This window comes from Phyllopteryx taeniolatus, chromosome 22 (genome assembly GCF_024500385.1).
Source record: "Phyllopteryx taeniolatus isolate TA_2022b chromosome 22, UOR_Ptae_1.2, whole genome shotgun sequence".
In the NCBI taxonomy this organism is placed as follows: Eukaryota; Metazoa; Chordata; class Actinopteri; order Syngnathiformes; family Syngnathidae; genus Phyllopteryx; species Phyllopteryx taeniolatus.
Window position 1 is genome coordinate 9,871,332 of NC_084523.1, and position 27,828 is coordinate 9,899,159.

General features: G+C 45.7%; 1 protein-coding gene and 1 long non-coding RNA gene across 9 annotated transcripts in view; one reads left to right on the forward strand and one right to left on the reverse strand.

Annotated features, from left to right (window-relative positions):
• The window catches only part of LOC133471610 (filamin-C-like), a 30,893-nt gene extending 4,031 nt beyond the window's left edge, over positions 1-26,862 (forward strand). The window contains exons 1-48 of one of the 8 annotated variants that reach the window (XM_061761276.1): positions 1,961-2,720; positions 5,052-5,300; positions 5,383-5,480; positions 5,582-5,732; positions 6,116-6,234; positions 6,300-6,377; positions 6,439-6,601; positions 6,695-6,895; positions 7,057-7,182; positions 7,884-8,021; positions 8,103-8,229; positions 8,304-8,440; positions 8,534-8,727; positions 8,804-8,917; positions 9,646-9,789; positions 10,982-11,105; positions 11,187-11,347; positions 11,734-11,824; positions 11,912-12,081; positions 12,162-12,279; positions 12,946-13,208; positions 13,297-13,894; positions 14,059-14,232; positions 14,357-14,519; positions 14,643-14,803; positions 14,880-15,047; positions 15,584-15,707; positions 15,777-15,933; positions 16,053-16,169; positions 16,739-16,928; positions 17,001-17,024; positions 17,220-17,467; positions 17,840-17,939; positions 18,012-18,152; positions 21,110-21,238; positions 21,601-21,774; positions 21,855-22,016; positions 22,374-22,577; positions 22,640-22,792; positions 23,011-23,133; positions 23,319-23,558; positions 23,760-24,167; positions 24,252-24,367; positions 24,516-24,648; positions 24,722-24,898; positions 25,017-25,235; positions 25,741-25,954; positions 26,452-26,862. In XM_061761276.1, the coding sequence (XP_061617260.1) occupies positions 2,366-2,720; positions 5,052-5,300; positions 5,383-5,480; positions 5,582-5,732; positions 6,116-6,234; positions 6,300-6,377; positions 6,439-6,601; positions 6,695-6,895; positions 7,057-7,182; positions 7,884-8,021; positions 8,103-8,229; positions 8,304-8,440; positions 8,534-8,727; positions 8,804-8,917; positions 9,646-9,789; positions 10,982-11,105; positions 11,187-11,347; positions 11,734-11,824; positions 11,912-12,081; positions 12,162-12,279; positions 12,946-13,208; positions 13,297-13,894; positions 14,059-14,232; positions 14,357-14,519; positions 14,643-14,803; positions 14,880-15,047; positions 15,584-15,707; positions 15,777-15,933; positions 16,053-16,169; positions 16,739-16,928; positions 17,001-17,024; positions 17,220-17,467; positions 17,840-17,939; positions 18,012-18,152; positions 21,110-21,238; positions 21,601-21,774; positions 21,855-22,016; positions 22,374-22,577; positions 22,640-22,792; positions 23,011-23,133; positions 23,319-23,558; positions 23,760-24,167; positions 24,252-24,367; positions 24,516-24,648; positions 24,722-24,898; positions 25,017-25,235; positions 25,741-25,954; positions 26,452-26,635 (8,322 nt within the window). In that variant the 5' untranslated portion in view covers positions 1,961-2,365 and the 3' untranslated portion in view covers positions 26,636-26,862. Of the gene's footprint in view, positions 1-1,939; positions 2,721-5,051; positions 5,301-5,382; positions 5,481-5,581; positions 5,733-6,115; positions 6,235-6,299; positions 6,378-6,438; positions 6,602-6,694; positions 6,896-6,970; positions 7,183-7,883; positions 8,022-8,102; positions 8,230-8,303; positions 8,441-8,533; positions 8,728-8,803; positions 8,918-9,645; positions 9,790-10,981; positions 11,106-11,186; positions 11,348-11,733; positions 11,825-11,911; positions 12,082-12,161; positions 12,280-12,945; positions 13,209-13,296; positions 13,895-14,058; positions 14,233-14,356; positions 14,520-14,642; positions 14,804-14,879; positions 15,048-15,583; positions 15,708-15,776; positions 15,934-16,052; positions 16,170-16,738; positions 16,929-17,000; positions 17,025-17,219; positions 17,468-17,839; positions 17,940-18,011; positions 18,153-21,109; positions 21,239-21,600; positions 21,775-21,854; positions 22,017-22,373; positions 22,578-22,639; positions 22,793-22,971; positions 23,134-23,318; positions 23,559-23,727; positions 24,168-24,251; positions 24,368-24,515; positions 24,649-24,721; positions 24,899-25,016; positions 25,236-25,740; positions 25,955-26,451 lie in introns of those variants that run through there. The other 7 variants (XM_061761280.1, XM_061761278.1, XM_061761277.1 and 4 more) reach the window with 7 other exon arrangements.
• LOC133471648 (uncharacterized) lies at positions 11,085-20,183 on the reverse strand. Its single transcript, XR_009786292.1, has 3 exons — positions 20,043-20,183; positions 18,906-19,016; positions 11,085-11,250 (listed from the first exon to the last, which is right to left on the reverse strand). It is a non-coding gene; the product is annotated as an uncharacterized LOC133471648 (long non-coding RNA).
• Positions 26,863-27,828: the final 966 nt, after the last annotated feature.

The window sequence follows — 27,828 nt, forward strand, 5'->3', positions numbered from 1 at the left end:
ACTTTTGACTTTGCAGTCGTCGCCGTTGTGGAACTTTCTGCTCTGGCCGTAGTAGTTTTAGGTGTCGTCGCGACGCTGGAGCTTCTTCACAAAGCCGCTTTCGGGCCACTTCTCCACCTGACAAACAACACGTCACGTATATATCATCGTTGTTTTCATCGTCGTATAATTCCTCCGTTCAGGACAGTGGGAGATGTGCACCCACTGTGAATGCAAGTATATTAAGGGATACAAGTGAATAAGAAAATAAATTCAGTACGTCGTATGGTCCACATCCCTTTGGTTGACTCCATCTAGCTCGATGCACCTTGACAAAAACCCACAAACTTGGTTGGAGTGCTGGGGCTTCTCTCTGCGGCGTGTCTGCTGCTTCGATGATCTTTTAAACCTGCAGAGAAAAATACTCGGCTGCGTGTGAGATAGTGAACAGATACTTTGCAGCTTCTCGAGCCTGCAACACAACCTGAAGCTGGTCATCTTCGACATTCTTTGTTGTTTGCTTCATCTTCTTTGTCATCTTCGCCTTTCTTTGTCCTTCATCTCCGTCGTCCTCTTTTTCATCTTTGTTGTCTTCGTCATCTTCTTTGTCGTCGTCTTCATTGTTTCTCCGTCTTCTTCATCCTGTCTTGTTTTTTCATCTTTGTCGTCTTCGACTTCCTCATCTTTGATTTCGTCTTCATCTTTGTCATCTTGACTTCGATGACATCATCTTCGTCTTCATTGTTGTCTTCGTTTTCATCTTAATTTTCTTTGTCGTTGTCTTCTTGGTCTTCTTTGTCTTCATTATCGTCTTCGACATAATGCTTGTCTTCGTCTGCTTCATCTTCTTCGTCTTCTCCATTTTCGTCATCTTCATTTTCTTTGTCTTAGTCTTCTCGTTGTTGCCTTCTTCATAGTTTTCTACCATGTCTTCTTCCTCTTCTGTGTCTTTTTCATCTTTGTTTTCTTCGTTGTCGTCTTTGTCTTCATCTTCATAGTTTCTTCTTCACGTCTTTTATTGTCGTCTTCTACTTCGTCGTCTTTATCGTCTCCGTCGTCTTCTTCTTTATACTTGTCTTCGTTGCCGTATACTTCCCTCTTAGTTGTCTCGGTCTTTGTCGTCTTCATCATACACTTCTCCATTGTCTGTCTTCTTTGTCGTCAGCATCTAATTATTTTTCTTTTGTAGTCGTTTCCCTCGTCATCTTGTCGTCTTTTTCGTTTTGTGCGTCTTAGTCTCCTTACTCATTTTCATCGTAGTATTAGTTTTTTTTTTTTTTTTTTTGTCGTCGTCTCCCATCTTTTTGTTCATCGACATTTTCGTCATCTCCGTCTTAATCTCCTTTATCTTTGCTCTTCATCTTTTACAACTAGTTATTCTTGTCTCATACATGCGTCCAATAATCTCACAACAGAATCTCAACGTAACCAATTTCCCTGATTCTTTTTCAACTTCTCTAAACTACTCGTATACAGTAAAATTGTTTGAGCAGCCATACGAAAATATCTCCCTACCAGTCCACACTCAAAGTTAATTTGAAATATGATCGATGTGCTGAGTTCGATAAAACATGTTCTGCTCAGCTTTTTTTAATGACGGCCCTCGTTGAGTGTGGATGCTGCATTCGGGAAGCAGGAAACATGAAATGTGAAAGCAAATGTCAATTTTCGGTGGTGGTGACCCATCAACTGACTACAAATTGATTTACTTTACGCAATTCATGCAGCAGCCAGTAGCTGGACTTATCTGCTTTTTTTTACAGGCAATATTGACATATTTCAAAAGCTGTTTGTCTCAATTAATACTCCCACTTTCAGTCAATGGTTTTACTCATGCCATTTACATTTATGTATTTTTTTTGGGTCAGATTTTGACTAACAGCTAGCACAATAATGTAAGTTGTGCTGATGTCTTGTTGAAAGTCCAATAAACATCACTCCAATGTGATTTGGTCGACAGGTTGATCAACAACAACGAACAATTGGAGCACAGAAAGTTTATAGTCCAGATTTTAACGCCGAACCACAAAACAGTAAGGCAGACGTATTAAGCCCCTTCTTTCACAGTGCTGCCTGATGAAATAATTTTGTAAAACTGCAAGAAAATGTCAGCTGATGACAACACAGCGGCCCCAAGTGTCCCTCCTGAGCTTGAACTCTAAAAATAGAGCAGGGCCAGCCCTGCCCCCGGGGTCGCCGACGGTCCAATGAGCTGGCGGCTGGCTATCAGTGTGCCTGTTATTATGGTCTGGGAGGAACATTCCAGGGAGTCCTTCACACCGAAGCACGCGCTCGCTACCTCGGCGGAGGCTCGTCTCGTGCCACATTTGCGCTGGTTTGGCGCATTCTCCAGGCTGCGCGGAGGACACCAACCACTAGCACCACCATGATGCAGCTCCACAAGTTTGTGGCGGACGATGATCCGGAAGATGAGCAGGAAGCGGAGGAGATGCCCGCCACAGAGAAGGACCTGGCTGAGGACGCTCCCTGGAAGAAGATCCAGCAGAACACATTCACGCGGTGGTGCAACGAGCACCTGAAGAGCGTCCACAAGCGCATGCTGGACCTGCAGAAGGACCTGGCAGATGGCCTGAGGCTCATCGCACTGCTAGAGGTCCTGAGCCAAAAGAACATGTACCGCAAGTACCACACCAGGCCCAACTTCCGCCAGATGAAGCTGGAGAATGTGTCTGTGGCACTGGAGTTCCTGGAACGTGAACACATTCGCCTGGTGTCCATCGGTGAGTGTGGGTTTGGGAGGAATGTTGCCAAACCGGTAGCCCCACAGCCGCAGACCCCAAACACATTTTTAATTGATTGCACGTTTTCAACTTCATTTCAAAACGTACGCTTAAATCCTAACATGGCATTGTGGGGGTGGGCCTCTGTTTTCCGGGGGTGGGGGGGTGGGGGTCCTGATTGACAGAGCGACAGCTGAGTTCTCCCCCCCACCCCCCCTGCCCCCAACTCAAAATAGAAGCACACGACTCTTTTAGGCTTTACGATGCCATACACCATAACATAACACATAGATCACAATATTATTTTCATGCATCTCACATATACTACCAATCAAAATTTGGACACGCTGTCATTAGGGAAAGCCATTCGAGCATTTATTCCAATTTGGAACACTAGTAGAATGACAAGAGTACACTCGTAAAACAACTGTGTGTTACTAGTAAACTACTGCGCTACCCTGGTCGCACTTATATGCCCAACTATATGCATTTGAAACACACTAGGCTACTAGTACAATCCTTGTCCTCACCAGAAAGATAATTCAATACATTACGAAAAAGACAAGGGTGCACTCGTGGTATGATTTTGTGCTACGAGTAACATTTACCCACTACTACTGCTACTTTTGACCAACTAGTACGTAATTGAACCTGATTCGTAAACTCCTGTGTCACACAACTAGCCCCAATTAGTAGCCATGCGTCATGCATTAGTAAACTCCTGTTGAATAAATGCTGAAACGGATGTACGGAAAAAGCCTTTATTCAGTATCCTTGATATTCAGCATAAGGTCCATGCACAAATGTGAGTTACTAAAAGGATAATTTCATTAATAGTGTGGCAAAATTGTAACACTACAAATGTAGCTCAATATGACGGAGTAAAAGACTTCCTTCACAAAAATACTCAAGTAAAACGCATGTTGGATAAAACACTATTCATACAAGCACACTTTATCCATAACTAGTGCACTTTGTTACCACATGACCAACAACCTCTTCAGCTGTTCGCTCTAAACAACTGTGAACACAACACACAAATGCGCTGCCATTTTACTGGACTTTGGTGTCTTTTATAGCTGACGGCTGTGTTAACGTGTAATAAGGTGAATGAATGGTTTCATGACTGCATGATGTCATTGCGTCACACTGAAGTCATACTGGTGGAATGGTCATCGAGCTTTGGGTCGAGGGATGCCGGTTATTTTGAGTCAAAATTGGCTCAAAGTGGGTCCAAGCCTCATTGTGGGCATGCGATGATAATTTCATCCTGCGGGGGGCAGCCAGGTGCCAACAAGCCAAACAAATAGTTTCCCTGTGTGCTCATCTGTCCCATTTCCTGCTTGTCATGGAACGCTTTCCCTCCAACATCACACGATTTGTGTTTGTCCTGTTGCCATGGGTAACGGGGGTTTGTGTGGAACAAAGAAGTCTTTTGAGTGAGCCAAAATGAAGAATCCTTTAGACTTTTAATGGAGCAGAAAGAAGTCAAAAGGAAGACAGGCATTCAAATCCAGGAAGAGCAAAGTCTAAATAAGGGGTGGAAACTTCACCTGGGTGAATATGCTAATGACGAGCCGCTGGTTAAAAAGATTTTTTTAATTAATTTTTCAGGATTTTGTCTATACCTTTTCACAAAGATGTCCCACATATTTCCAGTTGCTAAGAGCTCAGGTGACACCATTAGTAAACAAACCCATCCAGGTGTATTGACCAGGCAAAGAAATTGAGAAACGAGGCTAAAATGCCTTGAATGATGATTTTAGCCTTCATAGTTTGAATGTGTGAAGTGTCAGACTAAAAGATGTTACTTGAGGTAAATTGCTTGGAAGGGAGATGGAACGCTGCATGTAATTTAAATTTGAACAGATAAGTTGATTTAAAAAAAAAAAAAAAAAAAAAGTATATAGTTAACATGAAAATTGAGGGACTGGCTAATTAATTGACTTTTCTGTTGTTTGGATTAATGGCAGAGACAAGCTCTTCTGACGCTGAAATGACAGCTTGTTGTTTTGCTAAAGACAAAGACAACTGAACCAGATTTTTTTTTATACGCGTGATAAGATACCTTCTACAAACCTGAGGTTTTGGTTCCCAAATTGTCCCTTTAGAAGTGGCTACTCCACTACTGTCTTGTGATCTTCTCTTTGGACAACAATTTCCAACGTTCACTCCATTTGTCCTCCCTCCTTACCCACAGATTCTGTTGGACTACTATTGTTTTTTTTAAATGGTAATCTGAAAAAAGTAAACCTTTTGTCATGGTTTCAGTTCAAGTCAGCGGTAGCAGTTCACTTTTCTTAAATGCTCGATGTACTACACCAACGCCAGATTCAAAAGCCATTGTGGATGGGAACCTGAAGCTGATCCTGGGCCTGATCTGGACGCTGATCCTGCACTACTCCATCTCCATGCCCATGTGGGAGGACGAGGACGACGAGGACGCAAGGAAACTGACGCCCAAGCAGCGTCTTCTGGGCTGGATCCAAAACAAGGTGCCCCAGATGCCCATCACCAACTTCCACCGTGATTGGAGGGACGGCAAGGCCCTGGGAGCCCTGGTGGACAATTGTGCCCCCGGTAAGACCAGCGGTCCCTCGATGCTTACGAAGGGATAGGAATTAGCAGTTTGCTGGTCCTTAGAAGTGTCATGTCTCTTCAGGTCTCTGTCCAGACTGGGAAACCTGGGATCCAAATCAGCCAGTTGAGAACGCCAGAGAAGCCATGCAACAGGCGGACGACTGGTTGGGCGTACCGCAGGTCACTTTCCATGTTCCTACATGTCCTTTTCCTTTGAATTGTGGCATCCCATGTTTGGTGAAGTTTCTTTCTTAGTTCTCTGAATTTCGCCGTGTGTACAGGTAATCGCTCCAGAGGAGATAGTGGACCCCAATGTGGACGAGCATTCGGTCATGACCTACTTGTCTCAGTTTCCCAAAGCCAAATTGAAGCCAGGTGCCCCCTTGAGGGCAAAGACACTGCATCCCAAGAAGGCCAAAGCCTTTGGGCCAGGTGGGAAGAACCTCAGAACTCATGAACATGCTGCTTTGCGAAACTATTTCACCGTGACGTCACATACGTCCGAGTGGTTAATTAAAGCGCTTTCTCCGATTGCACCACTAGATATTTGACAGTGCAAACGCAACAGGGTTTTGTCATTGATTTCAGTTCTGGTCAGCGGAAGTCAGTCGCATATTGCCACCCCGAAATGTCGTGGCGCCTTGTTGTTAAAAAACATTATCCATCCATCCATTTTCTGAGCCGCTTCTCCTCACTCGGGTCACGGGCGCGCTGGAGCTTATCCCAGCTATCATCGGGCAGGAGGTCCCACCGTGCTGCCACAAACATAATGAATAGTCTAAAACAAAGATGAAATGTTCTCCTTTGGGTCACAGGCATTGAACCTCGAGGGAACGTGGTTCTCAAACCAACAGAGTTCCTGGTGGAAACAGTGGAGGCCGGAATGGGCGAGGTTCTGGTTTATGTTGAGGACTTGGAAGGGCACACAGAAGAGGTGGGTAATCGAGACCTAGCTGGTGGGCTCAAAGCAAATCAATGTCACTATTGTGTTTGTTTCAGGCCCGAGTGATCCCCAACAATGACAACAACCGAACCTACTCTGTAGGCTACCTGCCCAAAGTGGAGGGTCTCCATAAAGTAAGTTCATCAAACAGCTAGTGAAAGCAACCTAGCCGCTAACGTTATCCTCCTGTCCCAGGTGAAGGTTCTGTTTGCGGGCCAGGATATCAACGGGAGCCCCTTCATGATCCACGTCTCTAAAGCCATGGGGGACCCGACCCGGGTGCAGGCCCGGGGCCCAGGACTGCAACACATGGGAAACCTGGCCACCAAGCCCACCTACTTCGACATCTACACAGCAGGTCCACATCTGTGCCCTAAAACCTCCTAATGTCCCTGCATTGTGTCCCCTAAATGTGTCGTCGTCCCCCCCCGTGCAATTTTTGGAAAACCAGGGGCTGGTGCCGGTGATGTGGGCGTGATCATCGTGGATTCGAATGGTCGAAGGGACACTGTGGAGGTGGTCCTGGAGAACAAGGGTGACAGTATCTTCCGATGCACCTACGTTCCCGTCCTGGAGGGGACGCACACAGTCTACGTCACGTTTGCTGGACAGCAGATTCCCAGAAGCCCCTTCCCTGTACTCATTGCCCAAGGTACGCCTTTGTGACTTGGACTCTTGATCATATGACTGACACTTGACAACATGATTTGGACGTATGACCCTTTAGACACCTGACACTGTGATTTGGACACTTGATCATATGATTTGAGCGGCTGATGATGCGACTTGGACACTTCCTCCTTCCTTGGTCAGTTCCACAGAACGTGTCGACGCCCCCGCCGGTGTCTGCGGTCACTCTGATGCAGGTTCTACCTCAGTCAGTATGCACCCCACCAAGGAGAGCCCCCCCTCCAACACCGCCAAAACCAAGGCGACCAAGTTAGTAGAGGCGGGGGTCGGGCTTGTGACTGGCGCCTGTCTGCGCCCCTGGACTCTGCTTGCCAGCATGGCTCCATCCGCTTTGTCCTGAGCCGCTTCCTCACCTTCAGCAGCGCGCGAGCCTGTTTATGTCTGCGTGTGGATTGAGTCATTGCCGCACGCTTCTCAATGGCTACGAACACGTAGGTGGACGTTACCTAGCGATGGTCCACTGTCGTGTCTGGTGGCTTTACTTGTGACACAGTTAGGTTTTTTTGGGTTATTTTACCTAATTAATGAAATCTGCTTCCTCTTCAGATGTCGTCATTTCACCTTTTATTCCTCTTTTCCAGGTTTTTCCTCATGCTTTTTAGAGCATTTCCACTTTTAAATATTTCTTGCACTGTACGCTCTTTGAATTGTATTTTCATTTTTCTCTTTGTTTTAAATGTTTATAAGCTGTTTTTTCCATCCATCCATCCATTTTCTACCGCTTATCCGGGTCGGGTCGCGGGGGCAGTAGTTTTAGCAGGGACGCCCGGACTGTTTTTTTTCCCCTTTGTTTTAAATGCTTTTAATCATGTAAAGCACATTGAGTTACCTAGTGTATGAAATGCCTTATACATTTGCTTTGCTTTGCTTTTCCACAACTAACAGTGACGCTCTGTGTCGTTTGAGCCAATTTGAACGCAATCTAACCAGTGCCTGATTGGTCCATGCAGCCTGCAACCCAAATGCCTGCAGGGCGTCCGGCCGGGGTTTACAGCCGAAAGGTCTGAGGGTGAAGGAAGTGGCAGAGTTCAAAGTGGACACCCAAGGTGGCGGCACTGGCGAGCTCCAAGTGGTGGTGAAGGGACTGAGTGAGCATCTTCAGCACACATCACCTCTTTGAAGGCGACGCTCAGTCACCATTAAGATTCTACTGCACATGCTCACTACAGACCGACTGGAGGAACCTGTGAAGGTGGTTGAGGTGGACGACGGCCTCTACAAATGTAACTACTACCCCATTGTGACAGGAAATTACATCATCACCATCAGTTGGGGGGGCCACAGCATCCCACGCAGGTGATCCTTCAACTGTCCGCCATCTTCAATAAGTGGAATGTTTGTTACATTTCTTTGTGTGTGGGTGTCTTCAGTCCCTTTGAGGTCTATGTGAACGAGGAAGCTGGACTTCAGAAAGTGCGAGCCTGGGGTCCCGGCCTGGAGACGGGCATAGTGGGAAAGAGTGCTGACTTCGTGGTGGAGGCCATCGGGACGGAGGTGGGAACACTGGGTATGTCCTCACACCTCGAAATGGCAACATGGGCAGGAGAAAGAAGAGGAAGAAGACGTGGCTGACTGAGAATGACTGTTTTTTGGTGGTCAGGCTTCTCCATCGAAGGTCCGTCTCAGGCCAAGATCGAGTGCGATGACAAAGGGGATGGCTCGTGTGACGTGAGGTACTGGCCCACCGAGCCCGGCGACTATGCCGTCCACGTCATATGTGACGACGAGGACGTGAAGGACAGCCCCTTCATAGCGCACATACTGCCTGCCGCAATGGACCTACACCAAGAAAAGGTGGCACTTAACAGGCCCGAACCGTCTGTCCCGCAGAGGTTTTCGGCAGCTCAACGTGCTGTCGTCTCTTCCGCAGGTGAGGTGCTATGGACCGGGCCTCGAGCCCCTTGGCTGCATCATCAACAAACCAGCGGATTTCACTATCGACAGCCGAGGAGCTGGCAGAGGCAAGCTGAGGCTCTACGCTCAGGTGAGGACTTGCCCGCCTGAGGACTGTAATCATGGGACTATTACTGCTGTTGATACAGATGTTGTTCTGTTCATTGTTCTCTCGTCATTCAACCCCTCCATCCTATTTTCTCTAGCTACCCTCTGTCCCTCTACTCTGTCTTTCCATCCACTCAACAAGCCGAGACAGATGGTCGCTCCAGAGAAAATGGGTTCTGGGACGGAGTTTCCTTGCCTCCGTTGCCAAATGCTTGCTGATGTTGGGTTAATTTGGTGTTCTTTAATGTACAACCCCAATTCCAATGAAGTTGGGACGCTGTGTTAAACATAAATAAAAACGGAATAAAATGATTTGCAAATCATGTTCGACCTATATTTAAATGAATACACGACAAAGCCAAGATATTTAATGTTCAAACTGATAAACGTGTTACAGCCATAAAATTCTAAGTTAATGGTTATTTGCTAAAAACAATAGTTTATCAGTTTGAACATTAAATATCTTGTCTTTGTAGTGTATTCAATTAAATATAGGTTGAACAAATCATTGTATTATGTTTTTATTTATGTTTAACACAATGTCCCAACTTCATTGGAATTGGGGTAGTATGAGGAGTGTGGTTCTTGACTTGCTGCATGTGTAAAGTGGCTTGAGATAACTTCGATTGTAAATTCGCAGTATTGAAATAAAATTGCCTTGACTGAGTACTCAACCACTTTCACCTACTTCCTGTCTGTGTCCCCCTGAAGGACGCTGAAGGCTGCCCCATAGACGTGGAGATCAGGGACAACGGAGATGAGACCTTCTTGTGCGTTTACATCCCAACAAAACCCATCAAGCACACCATCATCGTCACATGGGCTGAGGTCAACATTCCCAACAGCCCCTTCAGGGTACTATGGTCTCTTCCTGTAACCTTTTGTCAGGCGAGGTGATTAATCAAAATTTAATCGGGATTTCAATTTTGGCTTCTCACGATCATCAAAACATAATCAAAGAAAAACCTTTAAAGGAAAAACCTTACTTGGCCGCGACGCAGATTGTGTGTGCAAGTTCCTGCGTTGCAAACGCACCCTGAATGCACCCTCTGTTGCTTATAGCAAGTGTGTGACTCATGTTCTTCTGCCCTTCCTGAGTGTGCTTTAGGCTGTTTATTGACACCCCAGTTGGAGTTTACTGAAAAACTAAATAGACAACAAAAATAATTACACGCATTGTATATTTAAATACAAGACACACACCGTTTTAGAAATCGGCAGCTTTTGCTAACAGTCAATGGAAAACCCTATTGACGGGTTAGGTAACATTAGCATTAGATCACAAGACGGATTTACCTTACGAATATTCACACACAAATGTCATAGTAACACATACAGACAAACAATATAACAACACTCACAGGTAAATATTCTTCCTAATCTGTGAATACCGAGTTAAATAAAGTTTGATTGTGACATTCTTCTTTGACTTTTTTTTTTTTTTTTAAACTTACTGTAAATATGCAGCTCCATCCATGCATCGCACCGCATTACCTCTAAGAGGCCAAGGTGTGCAGAAACAGCAGATACAGTCATGGCTTTGTATAAAAAGACAAAAGCTTTTTTCCCCCTGACTATGTGACATTAAATAAAATCATACAATTAGGATTACCAACATTATTTCTATTTGCTAAATGCCAGAATATTGAGAGAATTTTTTTTAGACAAATAGAAAAATAATAAAATACAGAAGACAATACAGTCACCCCAGGCGTTACAGTCACCCCATGCGTGCCAATGTTTTTAGCCAGGTTTGTTCTGTTAAGTTATATTTAAGTTGAGTTTTGGTAGTTAAATACTAATATCCGAAATAAAAAACAATACAATTATTCATTGATTCTTTCCTTCATTTATTAATCATGATTTCAATATTAATCAAAATAACTGTGATTTTCAAAAATCGCCCAGCCCTAACATCTTGTCATAAGCACTCTTTAAATAAAATGCATTGTAAACATTTCAATCCTAAGAGATAAAGACCTTATGTCTGTGCGTAAGTCTGAGAAAGGAGGATGGAAGAGATTCCTAAACGTGTTTTGTGTACCAGGTGAGCATCGGAGAGGGGAGTCATCCACAGAACGTAAATGTCTTTGGTCCTGGTGTGGAGAAAAGCGGACTGAAGGCCAACGAACCGACATACTTCACGGTGGACTGCGGCAAGGCAGGACAAGGTGAGGCACCACTTTTTCCTCCTCCTTGGTCTTCACGGCAACGAGGGAGTGACGTCTGGCCGCTTGTGCCCCTCGCCCCAGGTGATGTCAGCATCGGCATCAAGTGTGCGCCTGGCATGGTCGGACCCGCCGAAGCTGGCATCGACTTTGACATAATCAAAAACGACAACGACACGTTCACAGTCAAGTACACGCCGCCCAGCTCCGGATTGTACACCATCATGGTGCTCTTCGCTGACCAAGTGAGACGGAGAAACATTGAAAATAAACAGCTAACAAACAAACAACCATTCACACTCACATTTACACCTATGGACAATTTAGAGTCTTTAATCCACCTACCATTCGTGCTTTTGGATGTGGGAGAAAACCCACGCAGACACGGGGAGAACATAAAAACTACACACAGGCGAGGCCAGATTTGAACCCGGGTCCTCAGAACTGTGAGGCAGATGTGCTAACCAGTGGTCCACTGTGCCGCAAGAAGCGCACTTGTGAGGCATAAAGCAAGATACCACTGTAGTAACCAACTCAAAGTATATAGTGCCTTTACAAAGGAGCCAAAGACGCTTAACAATAACTCGTGGTGACGGGAAACTAAACATCACACCTTTTATTGTTGAAATAGGAAATTCCTATCAGCCCCTTCAGGATCAAAGTGGATCCTTCTCATGATGCTGCCAAAGTGAGAGCAGAAGGACCTGGTCTCAATAAATCGGGTCAGCTAATATGAAGAACATTTCTTGAATGTCCATATTTCTGGTGAGTTTTGGCATTGACCAATTGGATGTTTTGTTATGGTGAAGGCGTTGAAGCAGGAAAGCCGACACACTTCACCATCTACACCAAAGGGGCTGGCAAAGCCCAGCCTGAGGTCCATTTTGGAGGCAGTGCTACAGGCAACGTTGTGCGAGACTTTGAGATCATCGACAACCACGACTACTCGTACACGGTCCGCTACACTGCCACCCACCAGGTGAGTTGGATTTCTGATTTTTTTTCTTTTTTTGAGCATCCATGTGTCTTTCACGTTCATGATTGTTTTTCGTCCTTCAGGGAAGTTTGTCCATCACTGTACTCCACGGCGGCGACGCCATTCCAAAATGTCCCTTTCACATCACGGTGGCTCCACCTTTGGACCTCAGCAAGGTCCTAGTTCACGGCCTGAACAACAGTCAGTAAAGTTTTCTTTAAAGTGAACTGCACATATTCATTAGTGCCAAAGAATGTTGAAATGATTTGAGAAGCTTCATTTAAACAAAGGTGTAATGCTTTGGTACCATCTTGTGGCATTTTGATGTCAAGGAACTATGTTGAAGTGAGTTGAGGAGCTTCACTAAGACAAAAGTAGTACTTTGCCAACATCTCATGGCACTTTGGTGCTAAGGAACTACGTTGAAGTGATTTGAGGAGCAGTCACTGATGGCGCAGTGGTACACTCGCCTGACTTTGGTGCAGGCAGCGTGGGTTCAGTTCCCACTCAGTGACGGTGTGAATTTGAGTGCGAATGGTTGTCCATGTCTATATGTGCCCTGCGACAGGCTAACGACCAGTTCAGGTTGTAGTCTGCCTTTCGCCCGAAGTCAGCTGGGAGAGGTTCTTGCGCCCCGCAACCCTAACCAGGATAAGCGATGTTGAAAATGGATGGATGGATGAGTTGAGGAGCTTAATTTAGACAAAATTGGTGTTTTTCTGCCGTCTTGTGGCATCTATCAGCAATTATAAACCTTGAAGTGGGGGTGTCAATAATGCACATATTTTGTTATTCACAGCGGGGGTTCACTGTGTTAGACAATTTATTTTTGTAGCTCTATCTTGACATCAGTGATGTGTCAATCAGAGGTGGACGTCGGGAAGGATCAGGAGTTCAGCATCAGTACTTCAGGCGCAGGTGGTCAGGGCCAACTGGACGTGAAGATAATTTCCCCGTCCCGCCGACCGATTCCATGCAAGCTGGAGTCCGGTGTAGCCAATGAGATTCATTCGGTGAGGTACCTTCCGCCGGAGGAGGGGTCTTACAGAGTGGAAATCAGCTATGACGAGAACCCCATCTCAGGAAGTCCGTTGGCAGTGGAGGGCATCTTGCCCCCTGACCCCTCCAAGGTGAGTTTCCAGTGTGAAGATGATGAGGTTCGTTCAAAAGATGGTAGTCATTACAGTCACATCAACCGCTTCCTTGCTGGCCTCACAGGTGCGAGCCTACGGTCCAGGTCTTCAGGGTGGTGTGGTGGGTAAACCGGCCCCGTTTGCTATCGACACAAAGGGAGCGGGCACCGGTGGTTTAGGCCTCACGGTGGAGGGTCCCTGTGAGGCCAAGATTGAATGCCAGGACAACGGCGATGGCTCCTGTTCCGTGTCCTACTTGCCCACTGAGTGTGGCAAGTACAATATCAACATTCTGTTTGCCGACCAGCACATCCCCGGGTCCCCCTTCAAAGCTGCCGTCCAGTCTGTGTTCGACCCCAGCAGGGTGACGGCCAGCGGGCCTGGTCTGGAGCGGGGTAAAAAACATGAGGCCAGCTCCTTCCTGGTAGATTGCTCCAAAGCAGGAGAGGCAGAGCTCACCATTGAGATCATCTCTGAGTCGGGTTCCAAAGCTGAAGTTCACGTGGAGAACAACAGTGATGGAACCTACTCTATCACTTACATCCCTCAGTCCCACGGTGTGTACACCATAACCATCAAGTACGGAGGACATTTGGTGCCAAAGTTCCCTGCACGTCTGCAAGTGGAAGCAGCCCTCGACATCAGCAGCGTGAAGGTCTATGGACCTGGTGTGGAAGCCGGAGGTGAGCAAGTACGAATACTTGCAAGTCTTGCACAAACACCAAGCTGGTGAGCAAGTACGACTATTTGCTCACTGTGCTTCAGTAGATTTTCCAGCTATCTGCACTTGATGATTTATTTTTCAAGTGGACTTGTGCTTTCTTCATGTTCCTCTTCTCCTCAACAGGAGTCCTGAGAGAAGTCACCACACACTTCATCGTGGACGCCAGAAGTGTTTACCAGAAGGCTGGCGGCCATGTTAAAGCCTACATTTCCAATCCATCAGGGGCCACCACTGACGCTTACATTATAGACAAAGCTGATGGAACGTACCGCGTGGAGTACACGCCTTTTGAGGACGGTCAGTAACTTGACTAGAGTTATTACAGTGGCACCTTTAATTATGAGTGCCCCAACTAATGTGTTTCTCCAGTTACAACTTTTGGAAAATTAGTTTTAGTGTGCGTTTTTGTGTGTCTTGCCAGGTCTGCATGTCATCGAGGTGTTGTTGGATGATGACCCCCTACCAAAAAGTCCGTTCAGGGTCTCTGTCAGTGAAGGTTGTGATCCAAGTCAAGTTCGAGCCTATGGGCCAGGCCTGGGGGAAGGTCTGGTCAACAAACACAACCGGTTCACCGTCGAGACCAGGTAACTTGAGTAAAAGGTCTCATAAGGTATCATGACTTGTCTGAAACCTATCGGAATGTCCTACATTCACCCTGAAATTAAGTAGATTAAGGTCCCCACTTTGTTCTCTGCTGCCCTCCTCAGGGGTGCTGGCACCGGAGGTCTTGGCCTGGCCATTGAGGGCCCATCAGAGGCAAAGATGTGCTGCAAGGACAACAAAGATGGCAGCTGCAGCGTGGAGTACCTTCCCTTCACTTCTGGAGAGTATGACGTCAACATCACCTTTGGAGGACTTCTGATTCCAGGTTCAGTCAAGCACGTGTGGCCACTTGCAGCATTCACTTCTCTGAAGATGAGTGAGCTCATGGTTACTCATCGCAGGAAGTCCATTTCGAGTCCCGGTGCGGGAGTTGGTGGACCCCACCAAAGTGCGCTGTTCTGGACCTGGGCTTGGAAGTGGTGTTCGTGCTCACGTCTTTCAGACCTTCACGGTGGACTGCAGCAAGGCTGGTGTAGCCCCTCTGGAGGTCCAGATCTTTGGGCCCACAGGTGAGGAATAGGAAATGGATAGCGTGCTGTAGTTGACATTAGCTAGCAGACTAGCCATTATGTTTCGTTAAATTTCTCAAAGAAAACCCAACAAACATTTTAAATATACCATAGAGGAAGTATCTTCAATGGCGGTTTGGTTCCCTGTCTTTCGCTTTAGAAATGGTGACTACGCTACCAAGAAATTTTGTCTTATCTGTACAATTATTTACGACATGCATTCGATTTACTTTCTTCACCCACAGGTTTCGCTGGATTAATTTGGATCTTTTATAGGTAAATAAAAAAAAAAACGATCGGCGACTTGTGACATGAAAGCCGATCACCATAAAATGCTAATTATCTGCCGATACCGACAACACCGATCAGATCGGCCTAAAGTCTACTTTAAACATTATGGTCGCTGGACCCCATCAAAATATAGCAACAATAAGTTGTTCAACATGTCAAAGTGAAGTGTTGAGAGGATGGTTTTGGTCAACTGCATCCAAATATGTGACACTGCTGTCTTGAAGATAAACTTGTTCATTGCGCAGGTGTCACTGAGCCCGTCAGTATTATAGATAACAGTGACAGGACGCACACAGTCAATTACACCCCCGCCAACGACGGTCCGTACACCATCTGCGTCAAGTATGCCCAGCAGGAGGTCCCTCGAAGGTGAGGGACAGTCATTCACTTGATCCTCTGTTCAAGATGATTCTGATTGTGAAAACCTTTCCTTTTCAGTCCGTTCAAGATCAAGACCCTGCAGGCTCATGATGCTAGCAAGGTCCGTGCCAGCGGTCCCGGTCTGAATTCGTCCGGCGTTCCCGCCAGTCTGCCGGTGGAGTTCACCATTGACGCCAGAGATGCTGGTGAAGGACTGCTCACCGTTCAGATCCTGGTGAGTCCCAGAAGCATGTCCGAGACACTGTACTTTGACCTTAAGCTAGCCACCTAGCATTAGCACATGAAAGCTGACCATGACACTGTCCATGTGACCTCCTGTGCTGCCGGATGCAGGATCCTGACGGGTGCGGGCACCAAGCCGCCGTGTTCGTGCAGGACTGGCACACACGTGTCTGGGAATCTCATATAGTCAAGAGAACCATCCCGTTCTCCATTTTTAAGAGAGCCTGCGTAAGGCCAACAACACACACCTCCCCTTCCTTTCCCTTCCCCTGCCAACAACGCCAACCTGACATCATCTCATCCTCCCTGCCTTTTTCATAAAGCAATTTGTCATCAGAACTACATGACCTAAACTTTGGAAGTTCTTCAACAAATGCATACTTTGCATCATCAGCTAACTTCTTCATCCATTCATCTTCATCGTCTTTAACTTTATCATCACAATCCTGTTCTTCATCATCACGAACTAGTCATGGCTTGAGACGTCCGGACTTGATGTCACATTGCTGCCACCACTGGTCTCAAACCAGAATATTGAGATGCTCTAGTCATTCCAGAGGGATGTTTCACTGTATGAGCAGAGCAAACTGGCCTTCAATCCTTCTTTCTACTGTCCTCCTGCTACTTGCTCTGATTCTTCGGTTGTCTTGGAGAAGATGTACGTTGGACAGAGGGAAAGATGGACGAATAATCAAAAACTTGAATATTTAAACAGTTTTTAGACTTTTGGTGGGAAGCACTTTCTGTGTCAAGGTTTCTTTTTCTGACTCTGATTTGGCATGTCCACTTGTCTTTAGGATTCTGAGTCGATACCTAAGAAGGCCAACATCAGGGACAACCGCGACGGAACCTACACCGTGTCCTATGTCCCGGACATGGCGGGCCGCTACACCATCACCATCAAGTACGGTGGGGACGAGATCCCGTATTCGCCATACCGTATCCACGCCATGCCCACTGGGGATGCCAGCAAGTGTCTGGTCACAGGTCAGGCTCGGTCTACCCATTCCCTGTCCTTCATTTATTTATGGTGCTAATTAGCATCTTGTTGTCTTACAGTCTCCATTGGAGGACACGGACCAGGTGAGTGTGTGACACCTAAAAGTTACGTTTACTGTGAGCTACTTGAGTCTGCGTCCTGGTTGGTTCTCGTGATTCTTAATACAGTGTTACCTTGTAAATTAGGCATCTCGTAAGTCAATACAAGTAATTAATAAATTATGTATAATGAAGGGTTTGTAAGAATGAGCAGCCCTGACATTGTGTCCATCTCGCCAGGGTTTGGTGTCGGTCCCGCAATCCAGATTGGAGAGGAGACTGTAATCACAGTGGACGCAAAGGCTGCCGGGAAAGGCAAGGTCACCTGCAAAGTGTCCACACCTGACGGGGCGGAGCTGGATGTTGATGTGGTGGAAAACGCAGATGGGACGTTTGACATTTACTACACAGCGCCAGAACCCGGGAAGTATGTCATCACTATCCGTTTTGGTGGAGAGCATATTCCCAACAGTCCCTTCCACGTACTGGTGAGTCTCACGCAAGCATGCTATCGTTAATTCCATGCTAATTAACATCCCCCTTTGCCATGCTAATGGTGAGCCTAATTAAAATGCTAATCCCTCAACATCCAGTTGAGCTCAGGTGGTCTAATTTCTTAGTGTTGTTGTTGAAGTGTTGTGTTCTTCCCATTAGGCCACTGGCAAGGAGTCAAGTAAACTCCAAATTTGGCCATTTCTCACTAACAAGCCACGTCTCTTCTGCATGATCTGCCGCTAAACCCACGCCTGTGTGATCCTGAAGGTGGCGCTCTTCACCATTATGTGTGCACTAACATGAAATGTGCTGAAATGTTCCATCAGGAATCCAAAATTCATAGTTGTTTGACTCCGTCCTTTTAGGCGACCAACGATACGATAATCCCCGTCAATGGGATGGAGGCCATGCTCCGTCCCTTCAGTCTTGTCATTCCTTTCACCGTGCAGACGGGAGAAATTACAGGTGAGCCTGCTTTTGGTTCAGCTCTCCAATAAGTGGCTGTTAATGATGATGTCATCACTTTGCGGCGTACAGGTGAAGTGCGGATGCCATCCGGCCGTGTGGCCTGCCCACACATAGCTGACAACAAGGACGGCACCGTCACAGTCAAGTACTCACCGAACGAGCGCGGCCTGCATGAGATGGACATAAAGTACGACGGCCAGCACATTCCAGGTATTCTGGCGTCTAAAGCTTGAAGTTCTATCGATGTGCCACAGCAGGCTAAGATGGGCTTAAAATTTTATGATGTGTACGCGGACACTTGTACTTGCTTTTGATGTTTATTCTTCCAGATGCAAAAGAAAAAAAACAGGCACTTCCTTGTTTTGCCATGCAAGGTACCTCCAAAACAGTGAAGCTCTTTCGTTTGGTGGCTACCGCAATGACAATGGTGTTGACATTTATGGTTTGTGACTTGTTTTTGCGTTTTGCGGTCAACAGAAAGTTTGTCCCCAAGTGCACCCTGCTGTATGTTTAAGGGCACACACACACACACAAAACACACACAGGTGAGCGCACTTATAAGTAAAACCACTCCCCCGGTGACACTCCCAATAACCGTGGTGGTAGCGTGTGCATGCTAGGTACGTGCACATACACACACTCACAAGCACACAGCCCAGTGATGCAGAAGAAACCAAAACGGCTCCTACACTATATGACAACTAACACCCATCCCATGTAGCTAATGCTTTAAAACTCACGTTAATTTGGTTTTAGTACAATTAATGGGGTCCTGTGTAATTTTACTACTAATTAAAATAACATAAAATAAAAATCTCTTTTGAGTTCAGTTCAGTTTCAGGCCTGATGTTGCTTGTGTGCGTTGTAACCTTACAAACATATAAATCGTCGCTTCACTTGCAACGCAAGCCCCCCCCCACCCCCCCAAAATAGCACGTGCAAATAGGTTGGAAAGTTACTCACGAATCCTTAGTAGATGGACAGCTAGGGTGAATGTAGCTTGCCACACCACAGCAGCTTAGACAAAGGACAACCAGGCTTGCGAGATGACTTTGTATTCCACAGCAGCAGGGTCTAGGTATGTGCATAATTTTTTTTCAATGTAATTGTTTTACACACGCCCCACATTATCAGATAGATTTTTTGAAGACAATTCCAGTGATACAAGTACCATTTTCCCGTGACACATTCTTTGAAACTGGTGAAAATGCATCAATTTATGGTCAACGTCTTAATGCTAAGTTAATAGGGGTCAGAGTTTCAAATCTTTATCTTATTTTAAAAAAATTGGTATCAATGCAAAGCTTGTTAAACAGAGAAACTGACAATACATATGTTAATTGTTTAATGAAATAGTTAATTACTATGTTAAACAATAAGTAAATGTGTGCGTGGGTATACTGTATAGTTGATAAAAATCACGAAATTAGCGTTGGAAGTAATAGAAAATATGAGCCGTGTTGGCGGGTCACAGTAACGTCACAATGGACCAAAACGTATGTCTGTAAATCGACTAATTTACTTCAAATTTGGGAGATACGTCGAAAACTATCCCATCAATTCCGTGATATGCATTTGGAAAAAAAAAACTGCTTACTCACGTAATAGTTTCTGACTGGGTTTGTCGACTGTAAATTAGGGAAATATTGTCGACTGTAAATTAGGGAACTATTGTCTTATAACGCGTGAAATTTCCAAATAGTAATTAATACTAGGACACCTGTTCTACGTCAGGTAAAGGAAAAAAAATGGAAAATGGCGCTTTCACCGCCACTAAAAAGGCGCGATTATGAGTGTGGCTGGTTGAGTGACGATTTGGGACAGCCATTCAGCGGCGAATATTCACATATCTGCAGAATTCAAAGAGTTTTCCCGGTCCGCCATACATTATACATTATATAGCATTATATACATTATATGTACAAAAGTCTCTCTTCGTTTTTTATTTTTCTATAAACCTCTATAATGTGCATATACGAGCCGAATGAACGCTAGCATTAGCGTTAGCATGCTACGTCACTTACAGCGATTAGCCTTTTGACTTTCGACACACAACATTTAAGTCTGGGTAAAATAAAAACAATGACATTGTGTACTCACTTTCCTACGGTTACAAATAGTCCAAAACAATCTTGTAGACTCTGTATCCACTTGGTTATAAAGCATTTGTCACCAGAATCACTTCTGCTTCTGCGTCTGCTTCCTTCATTAATGGTTTCTCGGGGTTTCTAGGTAAGACAACGCCCCAGCCCTACCTAATTGGACATTACACGTGAATCAGCAAATGAAATTAAAGAAACAAAAGATTGACATATACATGTTAGTTGGTGAACACACAAAAAAGGAACTGTACATTCACAACAAACTTGATATGAACAAATGAACTTATCATATAAAATGACAAAACGTAGTATTTATTGAGCATATTAACTTAATTGTATATTTAACTGTTATGTATTTATTCAAATAAGTATTTACATTTTATTCAGTTTAGATTAAAATTGTAAATTTTTAGACTGAGGTTCAGAAAAGGAAACGAAAGGAAACTTGGTCGTGATGGGCATTTCCAGACAATTTTGATTCAATACGATACCAATTACTTTTGGGGCAATTTTTTTATGATCCGAAGAGTTATTATTATTATTATTATATAAATCATGTTCTCTGATCTAAAATGTGACACACTGAACACAATGATATCATTTTAAGTATAATATTTTAAAGTGAAATAATTAAACATTGTTGTAATACCAGAATTAGATACCAGAAATAATGTTTTATGAAATAACTGCAAAATCGATTGTTTTTACTGTGAGGCTGAGATCTCCGCTTTAGCCATTTACTTATGACATAAATAATACAGTATATTATCTGCATCATGCATGTAAAGGTTAAAGAGCGTCTTTATTATATTGCTAAAATGGCACTCAGCATGTTGCCTCACTTAGTATTTATACATACACACAAACACACATATGATATATAAATGGATATCAATACTTTATGATCATAGTCGATACCCAATTGATACTTGTGAGAGTATCGATGAATCGATACGCCCATCACTAAAGCGCTGTGCATCAGGGAAAATGCCTGAGTCAGCCCTGACTATAAGTTTTATCAAACAGGAAGTTAAAAACAATTTGTGAATTCCCTGTCCACTGCAGGAAGTCCGCTTCAGTTCTTCGTGGATGCCATTAACAGTGGTCATGTGACAGCGTATGGCCCTGGTTTGAGCCACGGCGTAGCCAACATACCAGCAACCTTCACCATTGCTACCAAGGACGCCGGTGAAGGTAAGGTGGCGCTGTTTATCAAAACTCTACAGGTATATCTCAGTTAATTAAATATATTTATTCTCATTTATTGAGATGACATACCTAAATAAATTGTGCAACAGAAGCCTGCCGATGACTATAGTGATTCATTAGCTGGAAAATGCAATAGGGACATAGCCTAAAGCCTTTTGAGATGTACCTGTACCACTGTATTGACTTGTTTTAACAGGAAAATGTTGTGATTCTGCATTTTAGATATTTATGACTGTATTTTAATTATGTGAAGTACTTTGTGAGTTCTCCAGGGAAATTGGAAGTGCTACCTGTAAACAAATAAAATGTACTTGCTGACTGACTTCTGATGGTCCGCGTGGGCACAGGCGGTTTGTCTCTGGCGGTGGAAGGCCCGTCCAAAGCCGAGATCAGCTGCAAGGACAACAAAGACGGGACCTGCACCGTATCCTACTTGCCTACGGCTGCTGGTGACTACATCATCATTGTCAAATTTGATGACAAACACATCGCCGGAAGCCCGTTCACCGCCAAAATTACCGGTATGCAAAGTGACGCTGTCATTGTTTGGCCACATGCCCCCTTTCTTCTGGTTCTGCAGCTTGTGTGTTGGTGTCTCCAGGTGACGACCTTCTCGCCATGTCTCGGCTCAACGTCGGCACGGCGACCGACGTCTCCTTGAGGATCACGGAGACGGACCTGGGCAGTCTGACGGCGACCATTCGAGCTCCGTCAGGAAGCGAAGAGGCATGCCTGTTGAAGAGACTCCCCAACAGACACATTGGTGCGTTGACTAACCAGCAGAAAAGTTCAAAGACTCAATTCACCAATTTTAGAACATGGAGCTTGCTTGACTAAAACTTAAAAGTAAGTCTCAAGTCCTTCAAGTAAAAAAAAAAAAAAAATAGATAAAAAATCACTTCTTAACTTGCTTGAAATTGAGTGGGTACTCGACTTGACTGGCTTGATTTTTGCCACAATAACTTTGGATTTGCATGAGAAACTTAAGGAGGTTAGACTTGAGTCTTGTGACTAGCACGTATGTGACTTACTCCCATCTCGGCAGTAACCAGTGACTAAATAGCTGTCATGGAAAAGAAGCACACGGTTCAGTCATTCACCATTCTTTTCTACCTGTCAGGTATCTCGTTCACGCCGAAGGAAGTGGGCGAACATGTGGTGAGTGTGAAGAAGGGCGGCACTCACGTGACCAACAGCCCGTTTAAGATCATGGTGGTGCAGTCTGAGATTGGCGATGCCAGCAAGGTGAAAGTGTTCGGGGCGGGACTGCTGGAGGGACGCACCTTCGAGGTGGCCCAGTTCATCGTCGACACCAGGACTGCTGGTATGTTCAAATTTGCTCAGTTCCTGCCTGCACTTTCTAAGTGGGTGTGTTTGTTGTGACAGGTTATGGAGGTCTGGGTCTGTCCATCGAGGGTCCCAGCAAAGTAGACATCAACTGTGAGGACGTGGAGGACGGCACGTGTCGCGTAACCTACTGCCCCAGCGAGCCTGGAAACTACATCATCAACATCAAGTTTGCTGATCAGCACGTTCCAGGTACATGCCCTATCCCCAAGTTTGACCCCTCAAAAGGACATCTGAATGAAGAAAAAAATTGGTCATGTTGGAACAGTTAAACACACAAATACAAAATGAAAATACTCATAAGCAGCATGGAACAGATGCTAGCAGTGAAGTAATTGTGTTAAATGGCCAACCTGACTTTTCCATCACAGTCACGTGACTTCTTCCTGCGTGCATTTCCATGGCAATAGGAAGTCCTTTCACCGTGAAAGTGTTTGGCAAAGGCCGGATGAAGGAGAGCATCACCAGGAAGCGCCAGGCACCCGCCATCGCCACCGTGGGAAGCACCTGTGACCTCAACCTCAAGATCCCAGGTAAACTGTGACATCACTTGCTCTGCTCCACCCACTTCCTGCGCCCTCATTTTATTTTGTAGTAACAAGTAATGAAGATGGTTAGGGGAATACAATTGGAGTAAACGTACAGATGTGTAAAATTTCTACTTAAGCACACTGACCAAATATTGGTACTCTATCGCTCACCTTGCTTCTGTCCGCAGGCAACTGGTTTCAGATGGTTTCGGCACAGGAGCGGGTGACTCGCACGTTCACGCGCAGCAGCCACACGTACACGCGCACCGAGCGCACTGAGATCAGCAAGACGCGTGGCGGCGAGACCAAGCGGGAAGTCCGCGTGGAGGAGCGCACGCAAGTTGGAGACCCCTTTAGGGACGTCTTTGGAGACTTCCTGGGACAGGAGAATCTGAGCGGCTTTGGTGGGAAGTCACCACCACAGGAGGGTATGTGTGACCACTGCAACCGGAAAAATAACAGTTGGCCGTTCGTTTGGTACCTGGGCCGTCAGTGTGGGGACTTACGCAAAGAAATACATGAGAATATGAATATATGTTGTGATTGTGGATTGGTGCTTCTGATCGTGTTTAGATTTAAAAAATTACCTTTTCCTAGTCCCCCAAACTGGAAAGGTCTCTCTCTCTCAGGAGAGGCAACCCACCAGGAGATGGCGGCTCAGGTGACTAGTCCGGGCGGCAAGTGCGAGGATGCCGAGATCGTCCGTGGCGAGGACAGCACGTACAGCGTCCGCTTCGTGCCGCAGGAAATGGGGGCACACGTGGTGGACGTCAAGTATCGTGGGCAACATGTTCCCGGGAGCCCCTTCCAGTTCACTGTGGGGCCCCTGGGAGAGGGCGGCGCCCACAAGGTGCGGGCAGGCGGCACAGGGCTGGAGCGAGGTGTGGCCGGCATCCCAGCTGAGTTCAGCATCTGGACCAGAGAGGCAGGTGCGGGTGGGCTGTCTATTGCAGTGGAGGGTCCCAGCAAGGCGGAGATTACCTTTGAGGATCGCAAGGATGGTTCTTGCGGCGTCTCCTACGTGGTCCAGGAGCCCGGTGAGACCTGTTTCCCGTTAAACACAACCTCTCCCAATGTTTGTCTTCACATGCTCATCTTTCCCGCCACGTTTCTTCCGACAGGAGACTACGAGGTCTCCATCAAGTTCAACGATGAGCATATCCCAGACTCGCCCTTTATGGTCCCTGTGGCCAGTTTGTCTGACGATGCCCGCCACTTAACCATCACCAGCCTTCAGGTGAGACTCCAAGTTTTTGTCATTGTTTTCAATTCAGGTCAGCTATAGCTATCAGCTGCCACCCAGAAGTATCCTGGCGCCTTTTATTTCCAAACATTACGAAATGATCGCTAGCCGAGCTCGTTAGCATGGTGCTCGTATCGTCTAGGACTCTGGACTGAAGGTGAACCAGGAAGCATCTTTTGCGGTGCAGCTGAACGGAGCTCGAGGTATCATTGATGCCAAGATCCACGCACCTTCTGGAGCCACAGAGAAATGTTTGATCAGCCAGATGGATGGCGGTAAGATGTCATACTCTATCTTTGAAGCCCATGCCTTCGGAATCTGTCCAGAAAGAAATGTGTCCGTCAGCAGATCAGCACGCCATCAGGTTTGTCCCCAAAGAGAACGGCATCCACGCCATTGATGTCCGCTTCGGTGGCAGCCATGTGCCCGGAAGCCCCTTCAAGATCCGTGTGGGAGAGCCTGGTCAGGCAGGAGACCCCAGGAAGGTGTCAGCTTCTGGGCCGGGCCTGGAGAGCGGGACCACAGGTGACCAAGCAGTCGAGTGAAGTCATTTCTTGGGTTAAGCAAGTCATAAGCAAGTCCCAAGTTATATAATTTGTCACTTAGTCTGACTTGAGTCTGCCGGATGATGTGTTTCTGGTAGGCGTGGCGTCAGAGTTCATGGTGAACACGTGTAACGCCGGGGGTGGCGCTCTGTCCGTGACCATCGATGGTCCTTCCAAAGTCCAGATGAGCTGTCAGGAATGTTCTGAAGGCTACCAAGTGTCCTACACCCCCACGGCCCCCGGGAGCTACCTGATCTCCATCAAGTATGCGGGAGCCCAACACATCGTGGGCAGCCCCTTCAAAGCCAAAGTCTCAGGTGGGCTTGGACCGCAAGTTCAAGTAAAGCTGTCCCTCAGCTCAATGAACAGGCAAGACTTTTTCAGACAGGTGCTTAATTTAATCTGCAGATTGGTACCATCAGATACTGTCTGCTGTCATCTAACACTGTGAAAACTAAGTACAATTGAACACAGTTCCAAGAAGGCATAATAAAGTGAAGCATAACTCTCTTTTTATAAGCGCAAAGAAATTGACCTCCCTCCACTCACCAAATGAGATAAAGATTTAAGACTTCAGCTGTTTCTTCTTTCTGTAGCTTTGTTCTGTCATGGACATTGTCTTGAATAAAGGCCAATTTTACATGACATCGCCTTAAAAAGATCTTTTCTGGTAAATCTTAGTGGAGACGATGTACACTACCCCCCAAATTTTCCCTTTGTCATTTACACAATGTCTCACCTGTTCATTGAGCTGAGGGACAGCTAACCCAAGATTGACGTCCGCCGCTTCACTTGTTGTCCTCATGTTGTTGGCATCCTCAGGTCCTCGGTTGTCTGGAGGTCCTAGTCTTCATGAGACCTCTTCAGTTCTGGTGGGAACCATCACCAAGTCATCGTCTGGGATAGCTGGGGCCTTCGCTTCTTTGCCCAAATTCTCCTCGGATGCCAGTAAGGTGGTCTCCAGGGGGGCCGGCCTGTCCAAGGCTTTTGTGGGCCAGAAGAACTCCTTCATGGTGGACTGCAGCAAAGCAGGCAGGTGTCTGATTCTGAAGGTCCTGATGCTCTTTATGTTCCTAATTGTACTTATGGTCCGGATTGTCCAGATGGTCCTCTTGGGCTTATTGTTCTTGATGGTTCTGTTGTCTTTATTTTAACTGTTTGTATATTGTCCCCAAAAAACTTTTCCATGAGATTTACAGAACGTAAGAGGCCCTTGAAATGAGCCCTGTGGAACTCCGGCGGGCACAAATCAAAGGAGTATATTACGACTACACTGGAGTTGATTATTGGAGTGTAATATAACTCTTCGTATATTGTATCTATAGCCCCCCAAAATATCCATTACATTGACATCAGAAAGAAAAGGGCCCTAGAAATGAGTCCTGTGCTACTTCGGGAGGCACAAATCACAGGAGTATACTAGGAGTACTAAGAGGTTGATTATTGGACTTTCATGAAACTGTTTGTATCTTTTCCATGATATTGACAGTAAAAGGAGTAGCCCTGGATGGTCTGTGTTGTGTTCGCAGGAAGCAACATGTTGATGGTGGGGGTCCACGGTCCCAGAGCCCCGTGCGAGGAGGTCTACGTGAAGCACGCGGGCCACAGGATGTACAACGTGACGTACACGGTGAAAGAAGCAGGAAACTACATCCTCATGGTCAAGTGGGGCGATGCCCACATACCCGGGAGCCCCTTTCACGTCACCGTACCATGAAGGTTTTTCCCCTCCAAAGTTCTCCTTAGACAAACCAAGTTGGTAGAGTTCTGATAAAACTGTGATTTTCTTTTCTTTTTTATTTACTTTTGTTCTTTCTCTGGAAGATTTGACAGACAGGAAGTGACAATAAAGTCTTATTGTAGCTTGGCGAATGCCATGATTGTTTGATAATATTTCATAAAAATACAGTGATAATCATAATAATAAAGGTTTCACGGCCATCATCTTGTGTCGTTTTGATTGGAAGAAAGCAGTTTGTCCAGAAGGTGACGCTCTTGGTCCACCCCCTGGAGACGCACTCTAAAACATTTAGTGTAATATTTATGATGGGGCAGCATGGTGTGCTAATGCAGCACTACCACGTCTGCCTCACAGTTACGACGTTTAGGATTTGAATCTCAGCTCCAAACTACGTGTGAGGTTATTTTTTTTTTTATATATTTTTTTCTGTTTTTTTTTTTTTTTTTTCCTTAATATTAGTCCTGACATTGACTGGCGACCTATCCATTCTTTTTCTATATGTACCATGACATCAACTGGCGACCAGTCCATGAATTGTTTTTCTGTTTCTGTCCTTACGATCAAATGCGTTTGGCCAGCAGGTGGCAGCAGAGATTTCACTAAAATGTTAATCATCCTCGTTCGAACCAGTAGCGGGCAGTCGAGAAGAGCACAGTAGATGTACAGTAATGAATGTCTGTATTTCTAAAAATAGATCTTCCACATTTAACCCAACATTCCTACAAGTAATTTATAGTTGCCATTGTTTTCCTCATCCTCCCTGGTGAAGAAACTTTAATCTTGTGTCGTTATGTTTCATTAAGTTCACGGGAGGCTGTGGTCATTAGGATGCTGTTGCCATGGCGATGCCTCTTTCCTCCCTCCCAGTTTTGCTCCTTAGGGGGAAATGTGTTGTGTGCGTGTGTGTCTGTCTGTGTGTAGAGTGATCATGTAGCAGCTTGTCTCTCACGCTGTGTCTGTGTGCATGTTTGTTTGTCTCTGTGTTTGTGTGTCTGTGAGCTTCCGTGTTTGTCTCTCTGTTTGTTTATGTGTCTGCACGTGTAGTTGTGCTTCTGTGTGTCTTTGTATTTTTGTGTATTTGTGTTTGTCTTAATAATTGTATGTGTGTGCGCGAGTGTATGTGTTTAAGTCCCTTTCTCTCTGTGTGTGTGCGCATGTGTGTGTGTGTG